Source organism: Alosa sapidissima, chromosome 6 (genome assembly GCF_018492685.1).
Source record: "Alosa sapidissima isolate fAloSap1 chromosome 6, fAloSap1.pri, whole genome shotgun sequence".
Taxonomy (NCBI): domain Eukaryota; kingdom Metazoa; phylum Chordata; class Actinopteri; order Clupeiformes; family Clupeidae; genus Alosa; species Alosa sapidissima.
In genome coordinates this window covers 36163700-36180364 of record NC_055962.1, presented here as the reverse complement: position 1 = coordinate 36180364, position 16665 = coordinate 36163700, and the positions used below count along the sequence as shown (strand labels likewise).

Genomic DNA, 16665 nt, shown 5'->3' with positions numbered 1-16665 from the left:
TGTTAACAACATAGTCACCTTTCCAAGACTGAATTTAGATTCTGTAGCTGAGGTTCAAAACGTGTTCAACAAAAGTCTCCACCCAGAAAAACACAATTCAAGACACTGGTACAGTAGGCTACACGTCCCGTCACCTTGCAGTTGTCTGCATTATAAAAAAAAAACAAAAAAAAAAAAAACACACACACACACATAATGCAATCCTTGATATGAAATACAATGGAAATCGTGTCAGCCTTTCATTTGTTACACTGTCCAAAGGGAAAGACATACATCATCGTGCGTGAGCACGTTGAATCGTAAAAGGGTGCGTGAACGCGCACTGATCCAGTCAGTGCTTCCCGGCGAGGAGCGATAACAGAAACGAGAAAACGCGGAAACAGAAGGAGCGGTTGGAGAGAGGTGCAACCGGCTACTACAACACACGCAGGCTACTCAACCCGCTCTTTCTGTTCTTATACCGGGTGTTTCCGTTTTTTTTTTTATCGTGAAGTTGTCGGATAAGACACCTTTATCTGGGACAAAAGGATTTTCTCCTGTTTGAGAGTATCATTCAGGATTGAGAATGGGGAGCAGGGAAGAGGAACGGCGAAAACTCGCCGACATCATTAACCACTGGAACGCCAACCGGCTCGACCTGTTCGAGATCAGTCAGCCAACGGAGGTGAGTCCGTGGACCTTATCAGGAGCACAGGCCGCACCCATTGGGATGACCATGAAATCCCGGTTGAAATTATCTGCAAAGAGGATAATTCTCCTGCTCAACACTGAATGTGAATTGTAGCTAAGCGTTTGTCTCTGTGCTAAGAAAGGAATAATAATTTACCTGTGGAGCACCGTTGAGTTAACTAGACGTATTGTATTAATAATGGGGATAGTAATAATTTATCTATATCTAGCCAAGAACAGGTGGCGATATTGCATTATCCACCCTACTATCCTTTTTTCCATCCAATGTTATTATGCCTGTTGGCAACCATCTAGCGGATAATGGCTGCAATGGAGTCATTCTGTTAACGTTAGATCCCAAGCCTCCTACCTCTCTACCCTTTAGCTCTGGCAAGTGCATGCTGTAACGTTACTGTTTGCGATGAAGAATAGATGGTTAGCTACAAAGCCGCCGTAAATCCCAATGGGGCGCTAGTGGCTAACATTAGCCAACTACTGCTACGTTAGCTTGCTACATTTATATATTTATACTCAGATTATGTGTGAGGCGCACTGTTGTCCGCACTGTTCAGAGCAACATTTAATGTTACCAACGTATACATGGGGAATGGACTGTCACACAGTGGACAGTTCTGTTTGTATGTGCTTTATGTATGTCAATGTTACGTTCGTCTGCGCTTGTTAAAGATAGCCGTCGTTATGGCGATGTTGGCCAGTCACTGTGATTTAACGTTAGCCCGCTAACGTTAGGCTAGCTATCTGAGCTAAGTCTGCTAGCTAGTTTGGTTAGTAGGATAGTTATCCATTCCATTCATGTCAAGTCAAATAAGAGGTAACTTACCAGCGGATTCATGAAACCTACTATTTAATCGTGCAGTAGTTGTGATAAGCGTTATACCTATTGAGTCATACATTTTAGTCGTCAGTGTTGAAATCAAAATTCTACCCGTGATTTAATGTGGTTATTTTAGCACGGCTTAAAAGTAATAAAACTTGCTGTTTGTTTTGGACTGGTTTCTTCGCTGCTTCATTGATAACACAGCCCAGTTCCTAGCCATTCAGCCAACTGACAGTGAAAAACAGACTCAATTTAAAGAAGCCCAATGAAATGCATTACTCACTTAAAAGTTTAACAAGATTTGCTGCGAAATAGCTGCGCACACATATCGAAACAGGAATTCTTAATACAATCTCCCTAAACGTGTGTGTCCATATGCAACGCTAATTTGCGGACTTGCTTGGTACTTGATGACTGTAGGGGTCAGAATATTTCGCGGCAAAATCTGTCAACATTTACAAAATCTTTGTGATATCGGGATACTTCAGCACCTAGGTTTGATTTAGGCGCGCTGGGATGAATGAATTGTTGGGGGTTGAGGGTTTTCTTTTTGGGGAGGGGGGGTCGGTCGGTCGGTCTTTGAACTGATTGATACGCCACGACAGACGCCATGACAACGCTTGATTTACTATGAAGTAATTCCTAGCAAGCCAACGTTGTTTTTCTTTTCCCTGTTGATTTCAAATTGCTTCCTAGATCATTTAACAGTCCATCTCATAAGAATCCCTGACTTAGTTCACAGAATTTATTTTAGACATGTGTGCTCCACAGATGCAATAGCACCATGTCAGTTTGGATCAGCTGTCTTCATAGGCTATTCCATGTGTTTATGCAATCATTCACTGGAATGGTGACTTGTGTTTGCCTTGTGTTTTAGTTTGATAGAAAGCCACAGAGACAGGGATGCAAAGGAACTTTGTGATGTGTTTGTTCAGCTGTGAGAGTGAGCTATAAGATCATTATGAAACGTTCAGGACAAGAATACACCTTATCTTGAGTATCCTAAACTGATGAACGGAACAAATGCCTCGGTCCTCCGCTAATGCATTACATTTTCCAGATTGTTCAAGTTAGTTCAGAGTATTTTCCAAAAGATACAGTTACATGGGTGCCTTACATAGATGCCTTAAAGGACCTCTAGAAGGTGTGTGTCGGTGCATGGCAGTGTGCTGGAATGATGTGTCCGCTAACTGGCATTTCTGTTTGATGCCGCCACATTTGTTACTGTTGCGTCAGTGGTTGTAATGATCACTGAAGCCACAACGGCCGACTCCAACTGCTGACTTCGTAGGTCGGCAAAAATTTGGCCAAATAGCTCAGATTTAAAGGCTCTAAAACAGGCCCAGCAGCATTTTTCTTTCCAATTCACTATTGATCTTCATTAGGGGGAGCAGGCAAAGGGTTGGTAGACAGGAGCGTTGACAGCTCAGAATGTAGTGCAGTGTCCTCTCTCTCTCTCTCTCTCTCTCTCTCTCTCTCTCTCTCCTTAAGAAGTCCATGGTTTCAGAACTGAAAGTTTCAGAGAAGTTGAAAGAAGAAAGAATTGCTGGTCCAAACTGTTGTGTTAGAATTTAGGTTTCAGGACAAAATGACAGCCATCAATAAAATAAAAGTTTCATTCTTCAGTGGTTTCTCTTCAGAGGGATTTTTTTGCTGTGTGAACAGATTGTTCCCTGAGAATGAAATAAAATGGTTGAAGTGATATGTTGAAATGCTCAGTGATGTAGCCACCATGGATTGTGCTTTTCTGTGGTGGCTAGTGCTAATGCTGGTTTGTTTTAAGTGTGTGTGATTTTGAACATGAAAAAATCAATGTTTGCTGAAGAGTTGCTTGTATTTCTGTAGGCGTTCTGTTCTTTTTTGTAATTGGTCATGAATGTAAGTGATGCTCAATACATCCATGCAAAACAAGATCCTTTTTATTCAACAAGTAAGCACATCACTCTCCACATCTGAAATTCAGAAGTGCGTCTCCGTCTCCCCTCTGACGCTCCCCGTCCCACCCCCCTGTTGGCTGTGGTTTGGTCTGTTGGCTGGTCGGCCGTTTGCCGAGTTGCTCATTGGCCACGTGAGGTTGGAAATGAAAACAAACGCAGGCGGCTGCTGGTGCTGCTCGTCGTCCTCTGGCGGTTTTCCGGCCTCCGGTGACTGCGCCCTCTGGGCATGTGTGGGCGCCGGGGTCAGGCGAAGCTGGAGCAGACGTGGGGAAAGCGTTCCGTGGCACAGGTGGCACAGGTGGCACAGGTGGCACAGGTGGCACAGGTGGCACAGGTCGCACGCCAGCTTCCTCTCCACAGCTCCTCTGCCTGAATATGCACTAGGCTAAATCACAACCTGTTTTGAGTCTGCTGTAAGTGCATGTTGTGTGTGATGTCTGTATGCTACTGAGACTTTGAATTTCCCCTTGGGGATCAATAAAGTATATATATATCTATCTATCTCTATCTCTATCTATCTATCTATCTATCTATCTATCTATCTATCTATCTATCTCTATCTATCCACCTGCCTTACAGTCCTAAATGACTCCATACGTATTGGCCTAACTTGTGTTGCAACTTAAATGGCTTCATTTGTCTCACAATCAACATTGTGTTGATTGGGTTTCAAAATGTAGGTAGTCCGAACTCTGAAGACAACAGCAGTAGACTTGGGCCTATTGTGTCCACAATTGATCTGCAAAAGAGTCTTTTGTTTTCCCCTAATGCAGTGCTAGTTTGACCATGTATTGGGTTGCACTGTGTTGCCCCCAGGCTGTAAATAACTCAACAAAGCCCTGAGTGTGAATTCGTTGCATTGCTACAGTGAAGCTCAGCTCACTTCTGTGTTGCAACATGCCTATCAGGCATGAGGGCCCATAAGGGAAGAGAAGTAGGTGTTTGCATAGTATGGGTATTCGGATGCACCCCATGTGTTTGCATAGTATGGGTATTCGGATGCACCCCATGTGTTTGCATAGTATGGGTATTCGGATGCACCCCATGTGTTTGCATAGGTTTGTGAACAGGAAGGAATGTCTAACTCCAGCAGTTTGTTCTCTTGGAGGTTCAGGGGGAAATGCTGTCCGAGGGCTTAGGCACACAAAGTGTGTGGTATGTAGCTGTTTGTATGCCTTAATAACCCACAGTTTCTGAGTGAGGTTTTCTGTTTGGTTAAGGGCGTGTGCGTGTGTGTGTGTGTGTGTGTGTGTGGTGTGAGTGTGTTTTGCCTGTCTGCTGGAAGGGAAGGATGTGTGGTCATGTTTTGATAAAGAGGTAAAAATGTCTCTGGAGTTGAGCTTTTATTAGTGGAGCCAGAGATACTCTGTCTGCAGATATCAAGCACTTGACCAGAATAACACGAAGTTCAAAGCGCAGGCACTATCCCATTCCATCTAATTTCAGTCAGGTTAGGCTGAATTTTTCATGCAGTGATTTGCAGATTCTTGTCTGTCAGAATTGTTTATTATATGGTCATTGTGCGCAATATCAATTGTGCCTCAGTATCCAGGCCAGTTAGTTTTGTCCCCCCTCTTCCTCCATCACAGGATATGACCAGACCAACACAAAGTATTCAACTTCCTCAGGAATCTGCAGTTTGCCTCTCTCTCTCTCTCTCTCTCCCTCTCCCTCCCTCCCTTTTGCAATTTCACGAGAAGTAGACTATTATTATTCTTTTGTGTAACTTTTTCAGCCACACACATATTCCTATTTTTAGTTCCTATTTTAGTATTTTAGAAATCTAGAAGCAGAGAAGCACCCTTGCGTTGATGCATGAGGTGGTGTGTGTGTGTGTGTGTGTGTGTGTGTGTGTGTGTGTGGGGGTTGCCTGCATTCTTTAGCAGCGTCTCCAACCCTCCCCTAGACCCAATCCCCAGCATCAGGACACCGTGCGCCTGCCATGTTGATCCGCATACGGAATGTGACGGCCCGTTATAGCCACGGCTAGGACTTCCAGTAAATTCCTCAGGGGGGAGGCTGGGGGATGCGAGATGCCCGTCTGCCTGCCTACCTTGCTGCCCCCGCTCTGCTCCTCTCCCACTGTGGAGTTCCGGGACTCCCTGCCGTGTGGCCGAGCCGCAGCCATGCCTCATAGGTCTGGTGTAGTCCTGCATCAGTCCTGTGTCTGTGTCCCGTGTATGTGATGTGTGACGAGAATTGCATCATCAACGCATCAGGAGGGGGGGGATTTGTGCCTCCCAACAATTGTGACCGCATGGCAATCACACACGTCTTCGCCACGCGCAAATGTGCACAGAGGAGCATAGCACTTCCTTCAGAGTGATGAGTGCTGCAGAGTTGTTCAGAGTCTCCAAAGGAGTCCTGTGCTGTGTGGTGATTGCAATTAGTTGACCAGGAAGTGTATCTCTCTACAGGGTCTGTAGAGCCCTTGGACAAGCCCTTGGTCTGTAGCCTGAAGAGAAGGGGTTGCTGAGTCTGGACAGTAGGCACAGCCCTGGCAGCTTGGCCTCCCCTAGATGCCATTGCCTCTGAGGTGTGTGTGTGTGTGTGTGTGTGTGTGTGTGTTGCACATTGCAGGCTCAAAACTCTCCATCTCCATGGTGATGGTTTTCCTGCTTCTAAATATATTTTCCTTGGGAGACACACACACACACACACACACACACACTCTCCTGTCTGGCCTGACATGGCTGCTCATGGTACGCTGTAATTGTGCCCTGCAGCGTGCAGCAGCATAGTTGCGGTTCCTACCCCCTACGTCCTGCAAGAACCGCAGTGATCTTAGGGTTCCTACCCCCTACGTCCTGCAAGAACCGCAGTGATCTTAGGGTTCCTACCCCCTACGTCCTGCAAGAACCGCAGTGATCTTAGGGTTCTTCTCACGCCCAGAGCCCTAATCTGTGGCCGCCGGACTGAGATTACCCCGCTTTTAGGCTCCGTCAGTCATCATCGCTCACACAGGGTTACATGTGCCCAGCCCAGCCCAGCCCAGCCCAGCCCAGCCCAGCCCAGCCCGTTGTCCCAAGCGCTGGTGAGGAGAGTGAGCTCAGCGCCGCTTATTCTGGAGCCTGCAGAGGAAGCTGCAGAGTGTGGTCAGACGTGGGAGAAAGTGTTTGTTTTTTCTTCTCCCAGCTCTCCTTTCCACTCCTGGTCACCTTCTCCTCTTCCTCTCCTCCTCCTCAGCAGAGCGGCTGAAGGGTATTTGTGTTCTCGTTCCCATGGTGCTTTGCTTTGATTTGTTGTGGTCTCTTCATAGCGTATTTGTGGCCGCCTCCTCATTACAGAGAGACACTAGCCGTCCGCTCCCCGTCTAATCAACACACCCGGCTGCTCGCACCCTGTCCTCTCTCCTGCTCATTTGCACGTTCGCTGGGCTGTAATTAAGTGTGGGGTTCGGTGGCTGTCGAGGGTCGAAATGACCTTTTGGGGGCGATGTTTATAATCCGGAAGAGATTGTTCATGTGGGTGATAGCTCAGATGTTATTTGTGGAAACCTCAAGACACTGGCATAGTGTGTACGCGTGTGTGTGTCTGTGTGTTTTTACTTCAGCGGGAATAAGAGAGAAGTCTGTCAGTGCTTATTTCTCTTTCTTTATCTCTCCCTTGCTGTGGCTTTTGTGATGGATCACTGGCACACAGGGTCTGCAGTGTAGCTGTGGAGAGGGGGAGAGAGAGGAAGGTAGAGAGAGAGAGAGAGAGGTAGAGAGAGGGAGGGAGTGAGGGAGGAAGGTAGAGAGAGAGAGGGAGTGAGGGAGAAAGGAAGGGAGAGAGAGAGAGGGGGGGGGGGGGCTGTTGGCCTGTCAGACCCCATTAATCTGGCGGGAGGCCCTGTCCGTCACTCCACTGCCCCCTCTCCTCCATGCTGGGCCCCTGCAGCCTGTTCCAGCACTCTCATTGGCTGTTGCCACAGCGACAGGGGGGTCACGTGTTGTGCAGCTAGGCCCCGTGCGTGCTGTCACCCGTGCGACCTCAAGTAGGATGAGGGAGAGGAGACTACACAGCAGGGTGCCCACTCGCGTCCTCACCACTCCTCCTCCTGTTGCTAGCGAGCGCTCCGGTTGCTTTTAAAAGCACTGATGCCTCTCTTACTGGTCACTTGTTTACTCTCTTACTGGTCACTTGTTTACTCTCTTACTCTCCCATTCACTGCCATTCATGCACCCCTTACACACCTCACTGGACACACACACACACACACACACACACACACACACACACACACACTCTCCAACCAAACAAACCCCAAAGACACACTTGCTCGCTCATTCACTCGCAGAGTCTGCTGAATAAGTGCAGGCTATTTGGATGCCTTCAGTGAGCAGCAGGCTTGGCTGCGTGAATGGGGATGGAGGAGGAGGATCGGCTGGTGGTGGTGGGTGTATGGGGATGGAGGAGGAGGAGGAGGAGGAGGAGGATCGGCTGGTGGTGGTGGGTGTATGGGGATGGAGGAGGAGGAGGATCGGGTGGTGGTGGGTGTATGGGGATGGAGGAGGAGGAGGAGGATCGGGTGGTGGTGGGTGTATGGGGATGGAGGAGGAGGAGGAGGATCGGCTGGTGGTGGTGGGTGTATGGGGATGGAGGAGGAGGAGGATCGGGTGGTGGTGGGTGTATGGGGATGGAGGAGGAGGATCGGCTGGTGGTGGTGGGTGTATGGGGATGGAGGAGGAGGATCGGGTGGTGGTGGTGGGTGTAGTGTTGCAGCAGTGATCGCTCTCTGCTCGTGTTGCCTCTCCTGAAACGGGTAACCCGACTCCGACCGGACCGGTCGCCCGCCCACCCTGCTTGGGTTACTGGAAAACGAACACGACCAGTGCAGTGCAGTGTGCAGGGCTGGGTCCTCCTGACCGCCCCTACATGCGGCACGCCCATCATGACTACATTCCGCCGTCCATTAGGAGACGTGTGTGTGTGTGTGTGTGTGCGTGTACTTGCTGTGTGTGAGTGTCATATCTCCAAATGAGAAGCTTATGTATTTATGTTTGTTTGTTTTTGCTCGATCAGCTCAATGCACAGTGAGATGAATTCCAAACCACAGAGCGTGGGAGGGAGAGAGGAGTGGCTCTGCCCGTGTGTGTGTGTGTGTGTGGAGGGATCCACAGGGAAGGCGTCTGCATGTGCGTCGCTTCAGCGCCAAGTCCTCTGGGGAGACCCGAAGGCCATTGCCAGTCTCGGCCAGGCTCAGAATGTAGACTCTGTTTACGCCACACAGAAGCACAGGAATGTTGCCCCGAACTGGACTGAAGAATTTGGTCTCAAGGCTCAACTGTTTGTGTATCTCTAGACAAACAAAGCATCAACCTAATTCATTGCAAAAAGAGTCTGTACTTGTACTCTGCACAATGACAATAAAGTTGAATCTAATCTAAATCGAATCTAAAAGAAGCGCTAAGTGCTATTGAAGGCGTCCCTATGCCCTGTTCTCTTAATACTGTCCAGATCCTCAACATATTACAGTGGCTCCTAAGGGGAAATGTGCTGTCATTGCTTTGCATTTAAATTCATTTAGCTTTATATTGGTGTTGGCGTCAGTGTGTTCTTCTTTTGATACACCCCGGATGGCGTTGGCTGGCTCGTCAGCACATAGTTGTGTGCAGCGGAGTGTGGTTGGGTTGGGATGTGTGTGTGTGTGTCTGTGTGTGTCTCTGTGTGTGTCTCTGTGTGTGTCTCTGTGCGTGTGTGTGCGCGCTGGAAGGGAAGTATGTTCACTCAGCGAGGGAGGGGAAAAAAAGAGTGTGAGAAGTCGTGGTCATTATGAGGACCGGTGTAGAGAGAGAGAGAGAGCACGGCTGTAATCCTTTTTTTGGGCTTTTTTCCTCGCTCACATGATTAGAAAAACAAAGCAAGATAGAAAAGATTAGGGCTCCTGTGTGTGAGAGGCCGGAGAGAGGGAGGGAGGGAGAGAGAGAGAGAGAGAGAGAGGGAGAGAGGGGTCTCTCTATCCCATGCTCTCTCTCTACTGCATTCTCTCTCTCCCTCTCTCTCTACTGCATTCTCTCTCTCCCTCTCTCCCTCTCTCTACTGCATTCTCTCTCTCCCTCTGTCTGTTGGCTTTACTCTCTGTCTGTCGGTCCCCTTATCTCCTGCACTCCCATCAGCGTGTGTCTGTTGCAAGCTGCTGTGTGTGAGCTGAGCTCTCATTAGCGTAGGTATATGAACAGAGACCACACACACACACACACACACACACACACAGACTGTTTATGACAAAAACAAACATACATTCTCTCCCAGTGCCTTCTTTGCATAAAGCCTCTTTGTGTTGTTTTGTGTGTGTGTGTGTGTGTCCTGTTTCTTTGCTCATCATCTCTCCGAGCTCTAGAATGTTGCATCACAGTGTGGAATCGCCGTGCGCTGACACCACGGGCTCGTAAAATGCCGCCCCCCGTGTGCCAGGGACCCTCCGCTACGGTGGCCTCTGCTCCTCGGGAGGTGTGCCAGAAATAAGTCCGGCCGTTAAGAATCTCCACATGATTAAAAAATGGCTTCCTGAGACAAAGCAGAGCTGCATACGTCCTGTCAGAGACAGAACAGAAACGAGCTGTGAGAGAGAGTGACACTGGTAGAAACAGAGGAAGAGAAAAAGAGAGCGAGAGAGAGAGAGATTAACAGATTGAGAAGGAGAGGGAGATCTATGGGCCATCTGAGTGCTTGTTGGCAAGCGGTGGCGTGGCTGGTGTCATCACCCCCCCCCCCCCTCCCCCCCTCCATCACTTCCATGACTGAGGAGGCACAGAGAGAGGGATGGAAGTGAGCGACCAGACCAGGGCCAGCCTGCAGCCTCCCTCTGGCTTCCCCCAGCCAGCCGGTTAGGGGCCGAGCCCCTGGGTGGAAACGGCTGCTGCAGGACCCCTCTGGCCCTGCGGCCGGACACCCCCTCTGGCCCCTGCTCATCCACACAGGAAGAAGGGTAGATCAGGAGGCAGAGAGAGAGAGGGGGGTGGGGGGGGGGTTGTCGTTTGACCACAGCAGAGGCCAACTTGTTTGTGTTGGCCAGAGCAGATAAAGCACGGCTGGCCATCGTGTGGCTCACTGACTGTGTGTGTGTGTGTGTGTGTGTGTGTGTGTGTGTTGGGGGGGGAAGGGCCGGAGTGCTGTGGGCCCTGCTGGTCAGTGACTGTAGATAACGGTGGAATGAGAGCATGGGCTCAGAGGAAAAGGCCTTCACTCTGGCGCTCTCTCACACTCTCCCAGGGGCACGGGGATGAGAGGCCAGTCCCGGCCAGCCCTCGAAGCCCGATAAAGGCCAAATCCTGGAGAGAGGCAGAGATGACGGATGGGTCAGCAACACACACACACACACACACACACACACACACACACACACACACACACACACACACTTCACTCATCAGTTTCCTCCCCCACAGCTGCCTGCCAGTTTCAGCTCAGTCTGCACCACTGCAGTAGTGAGCTGGTTCCAACCCACCGCTGTTGAGATAGCAGCAGTGTTTCCCCTACAATGTGTTCATCAGCGGCGCAGCGCCGCTCATGGAATTCAAGCGCCACTGCAAAAAAAGTTGCCCAATTTAAAAAAAAAAAAAAATGCAAGTGAACTTCAGGAACAGCTGCCGTTCGTTCAGGTTTCATGTCAACAAATAATAGTAGGCTAACGTTGAAGGCGCAGTCAGGGATTCCACTGGAGATCATGCTTGTTTGTGTTTAAGTTTATTAGCAGACGCAATTTTGTGCAAAAAAACGTAGCCTACATTATGTTAACCAGGGAACCAAATTAATCACGCCAGCGAGATAGCTCGCCACCTTCAGTAGCCTATTCCCAGATAAATCCACGCATTGTTTCGTTTTTGTTTGTGATACAGGCAATGCTTTCAAGCCCTGTGTTGCTAACATACCTAGGCTGTGAAACTAAGGTCTAGCTAGCCTATTGGTGGGTTTAATTGAATTTGAGTAATAGGATACGAAATCATTTACATCTGAGATAGTTTGTAATTCCTGTAGAGCTCACCAAAATTATAGATATGATACAAGACACTTATCTGCTATAATCCAAGATAGATTTTCTTCGAGGTTTTGAGCATTTATTTTACCAAATGACATGGGAAACATAATTAATTTCATCCACATATTCTTATGCACCATGCACAACAACGCTACTAAGTTAGCTTAAAACTGTGAGAATCAAGCAAGCCTCACGGGTTGTCACGGCATTAAAGTGACAGGCACTCAATTCGACTTGCACAGCACCAATACAGTGTAATGACATGAAAGAGAAGTCTATATAGTTTATACAGTGCTGTGCAAAAGTTAAAGTTTGGAACTGTAGAAGAGGTATAAAAATAGCGTTTTGTAGCGGCGAAATAATATGCCCTTCTCACTTCCACGCTAACGAGTTTTGACTAAAAACAGTAAAATCGAACTTTCGCAAAACACATCCGAATGACATGATTTTGATGTCAACTCAACGTATGTACTCCCAATCATCCGTAAATTGATTCAAGTACTGCAATAATAATTTTTTGTTCGGGGGGGGGGGTCTTCCTACGATCAACAGCACCGCTGCTGGAAAAATTTCAAGGGGAAACACTGAGCAGTTAAGGAAATGAACAGAGTGTGTTCTTCACTGCACGTGCATGCTCTTACACACACACATTATGCACACACAAGCACACACTTTGCACACACATGCACACACTTTGCGCGCGCACACACACACACACACACACACACACACTATGCACACAAACAAAGCATGTTCTTTCCACTGGCAGTGACCTTTCTGTGTGTTGTGTGTGTTTGTGTGGAGAGCCACACCTTAATTTACCCTCTGTGCCTGGCAACCCTCTAATCAAACCCCAGACGGAGCACCGGCATGTGTGTCCACTGCCCAGTGGAAAGACCTCACCGTGTGTGTGTGTGTGTGTGTGTGTGTGTAGACCTGTCTGCAGTATCATGTTTGAGCTGGATGACTGCACCCAACTGGAGGATAGGTGGGAGTGGAACGTCTTTAGCAGTGTGATTTGGAACTGTGTGTGTGCATACGTTGGTACTTAACGTGTGGGCCTGGGCGTAACGTGTGTTTTCTGGCTGAAGTGGAGGGGGATTTCTGCCTGGGGAGAGAAGCCTCGCCCCGCCATGTCAAACCAGAAACCCCCCCCCCCCCCCCCTTCCCCCCTCCTTCCCAGAGTTCCTATCGGTCTTCTGCTGCCTGGGGAGGGAAGCCTCTCCCTCGTCCCTCGGTCTTCTGCTTGTCTTTTCTCCCTTTTCTTTATTACTTTTTTTGTGCTGCCCCCCCCCTCTGGGGCCTCTGCACCTGATAAAGCAAAGCATGTTTTGGCACAACTCCCCATGTCAACTATGATCTGTGTGTGTGTGTGTGTGTGTGTGTGTGTGTGTGTGTGTCAGACCTGGGGAACACCTCGGCCTAAGAGAAACATTATTATCAGAAGCAGACAGACTCTCTGTGTGTGTTTCTGTCTATGTGTTTGGACTTCCTGTGGAGGTGTGCCTTCTTTGTGCAGTGTGTGAGCGTGATTAGGGGTGGGGTAGTGGGCTACATGTGTTGTTGGGTCGCTCCCTGCCCTGTCCTGCCCTCCACACAACATGCCTTCCTCATGAGTGCTTGTCCACCCAAAGCCTCCCCCCCTCCTCTCCCAGACCCAGATGTGCTGTTCTAGCGCTCTCCCAGATGTTTCCCCTAGTCCTCTCGTCCTGCTGTTCTAGTGGTTCTAGCGCTCTCCCAGATGTTTCCCCTAGTCCTCTCGTCCTGCTGTTCTAGTGGTTCTAGCGCTCTCCCAGATGTTTCTAGTCCTCTCGTGCTGTTGTGCTGTTCTAGCGCTCTCCCAGATGTTTCCCCTAGTCCTCTCGTGCTGTTCTAGCAGTTCTAGCGCTCTCCTCCCACTCTGTCTAAGGTGTTCTCTCCTCTGTGAAGCACTCGCTCAAGCTCCCTGTTGGATCTGTGTTTGTGGGCCACTCCCAGACGGCCTCGTGCTGTTCAGCTGGTCAGTGTCTTGTCCTGTGGCCTGGCCTGTGTGTGTGTGTGTGTGTGTGTGTGCTCATATGTGCCCTGGTATAAGTATAAGTATATATACTCTTTTGATCCCGTGAGGGAAATTTGGTCTTTGCATTTAACCCAATCCGGTTCTGGTCAGTGTCTTGTCCTGTGGCCTATCCTGCATCTGAATGCTTTTGCTTTATTTGGGCTCTTTTTGCGTATGGACATGTGTAATAGACATTCTATGGTGATGTATAGTAGACAAGGAGAACACATACGTGTGTGTGTGGCTGACTGTGTGGTTTAGCCTGCAGCCCTGTGGCCCAGTCCCTTTCTGGGTGGTACAACCCGAGGCGTGAGGATGTGGTCTCTCTCAGACGTCTCATGTTCTCTGTGTGTGTGTGTGGTTACAGGCTGGATTCCTGATGTTAAGCCACCCCAGTAACAAACACACACTATACACGCACACATTCTTCAGTCTCCAGCAGGAATGTGTCCCATATGTAGGTCTGTGTGGTTTGGTGTCTGTCTTTCTGACATCGAGGTCATAACCACTATGACGTCTCTCCTGGGGCCTCCCTACCTCTCCACGCCTTTTGAAAACACGTGTGTGTGTGTGTGTGTGTGTGTGTGTGTGGGTAAATATACTTACTTACTTACACACACACACACACACAGCACCTTTGCATAGCGCCTCTCTAGGCCAACTCTGTTTGTTGGCCTAGAGAGCAGCGCTGTGTGTGTGTGTAAGTAAGTGTATATACTCTTTTGATACCGTGAGGGAAATTTGGTCTCTGCATTTATCCCAATCCGTGAATTAGTGAAACACACTCAGCACACAGTAAACACACAGTGAGGTGAAGCACACACTAATCCCGGCGCAGTGAGCTGCCTGCAACAACAGCGGCAGCAGTGAGGGGTTAGGTGCCTTGCTCAAGGGCACTTCAGCCGTGGCCTACTGGTCAGGGTTCGAACCGGCAACCCTCCGGCTACAAATCCGAAGCGCTAACCAGTAGGCTTCGGCTGCCCGTAGTGTGTTTGTGTGTCAGTCAGACAGAGAGAGACATTTAGCGTTCTGCATTCTAATCTTTCTCTGTGTCTCCTGATTGATGTGATCATCATCCTCTGATTTTCACACTGGAGATCTAGTCAGCCCTTGCGCAACAGTTAGCAAGTTTGTCTGGGCCACATCGTCTTTACCCTACTACACACACACACACACACACACACACACTTGAGTTGCCATGGTGACTGGTGCAGAGGCAGGGGCGGCGTGTGGCGGCGTGTGGCGCTGGCTGAGAGGGGGGGAGATGGCTCAGTCTATTTCACTGGGAATTGCCGGCTCCCCTGGGGCTCCGCATCACTCGCCCATAATTGGAGAACGCTTGCTTGTCAGCACCTCTCTCTCCCTCTATCTCTCTCTATTTCTCTCTCTATTTCTCTCTCTATTTCTCTCACTCTCTTTCGCTCTCACTATCTCTCTTTCTCTCTCTCTTTCTCTCTCTATTTCTCTCTCTCTCTCTCTCTCTCTCTCTCTCGCCCCCTCTCTCTCTCTCTCTCTCTCTCTCGCCCCCTCTCTCTCTCTCTCTCTCTCTTTCGCTCTCTTTCGCTCTCTATCTCTTTCTCTCTCTCTCTCTCTCTCTCTCTCTCTCTCTCTCTCTCTCTCTCTCTCTCTCTCTGTCTCTCTCCCTCGCCCCCTCTCTCTCTCTCTACTCAGGGCAGTTCAACAGGCTTCACTGGCATGACTCTAATAGGTTCACGATTGCCTCATCGAATTATTTTCTCGTGAAGAGTTCTGGATGCCAAGCAGCCTCACCCTTTCTCTCTCCCTCCCTCATTTAAGCATTTAAGCTCTCAAAGTTGCACTTCATTGATACAGGTAGCTATAATGTTCAATCACACTGTTCATTCTGGCAGTGTGTGTGTGTGAATCTTAAATGAACTCACCCACACACAGTTGGTATGAACAGTCAGAGGACATTTTGTACACACACCCCCGTGACACACGCACAGTCCCTTATAACACATGGTACCAGAGAAATCCATATGTTTTGGCATACTATCACATTACATTGATTTTGTAGAAGCAAGTCGTGCCAAAGCAAACATGTTACGTAAAGCCATTAGTTAAGCTAGCATGGGCCACTCTATTGATCCCCCAAATTGGTTCTGGAGCCAGTCACATTTGGGTGTATGTGGCCTGGCCTTAGTATTTTGCAACCGCAGCCCTACTCGTCTAACTAGCACAACCACCATAACACTACACTATACAGTGTTGAATTCTATTTGTGGTGGTAGGTTTGCAGAATTAACTTGAATGCAACAGTTTTTAACAAATTAGCGCAGCGCGGTTATGATGCTAACCAGCTTTAAGCACAATTTAGTACAACCTGGAAAATCATTGTGTGGTGGTCAATGTTGATATTGTGGTGGGCCGCCACAAATAAGCCAATGTATGGTAAACGCTGCATTACCCATACCTGCTATCTTGCATGCTACCACACACGGACACACACATGGACACGAACACGGGCACACGCACACATGTATTTATATCTACAGACACACACACGGACACACACATGGACGCGAACACGGGCGCACGTACACATGTATTTATATCTACACACACACACACACACACACACACACACACACGGACGCGAACACGGGCACATGTATACATGTATTTATATCTACACACACACACACACACACACACAGATGGACGCTGCAGGAGCGTGACGATGGCACTCCTGCTCTGCTGTCAGGGAGCCATGAGGAGAGAGGCCGCCTCTTGTTCAGTTAGAGCCTGACGGAAGCGTCCCTCTAGCCAGCCGTCAGGGCCGCCTTGTGTGAGGCGCCCGGGTCAGAAAGCACCTTTTGTCAGTCTGCTACCCAGCTGGCACTAACTGACTGTGTGTGTGTGAGAGGGAGAGATAGTGAGAGAAGACGGACTGTCTGCCGAGGCTTTCCAGAGAGAGCACTGAGCTGATTGATAGACCGTGGGATGAATTTGGGAGTCTCTCCTGACTCCCCGAGGACACTGAATGTGAGTGAGGGGGGCAGAAGGGGGCAGCTCTTGGCCTGAGTCAGGCGGATAGTGGGCTGCACGCCCTTACTGTTGCTATAGCTGCACGCAAGCAGCCAGCCAGAACTCCTCCAGAAGCATAGCTATGTATGTATGTGTGTGTGTGTGGGGTGTGGGGGGGGGGAATGCACTCATTTACCCTTTTCCTATCACTCTGTGTGCAGGTGTGTGTTTGTTG

The 16665-nt window shown here is 49.1% G+C and overlaps 1 protein-coding gene across 1 annotated transcript in view; it reads left to right on the top strand.

Moving 5' to 3' along the window:
• The first annotated feature begins 348 nt into the window (after positions 1-348).
• The window catches only part of LOC121711202 (afadin-like), an 85170-nt gene continuing 68853 nt past the window's right edge, over positions 349-16665 (top strand). Inside the window, 1 exon segment of the mRNA XM_042094563.1 lies at positions 349-664. Coding sequence (XP_041950497.1) covers positions 566-664 — 99 coding nt within the window. The 5' untranslated portion in view covers positions 349-565.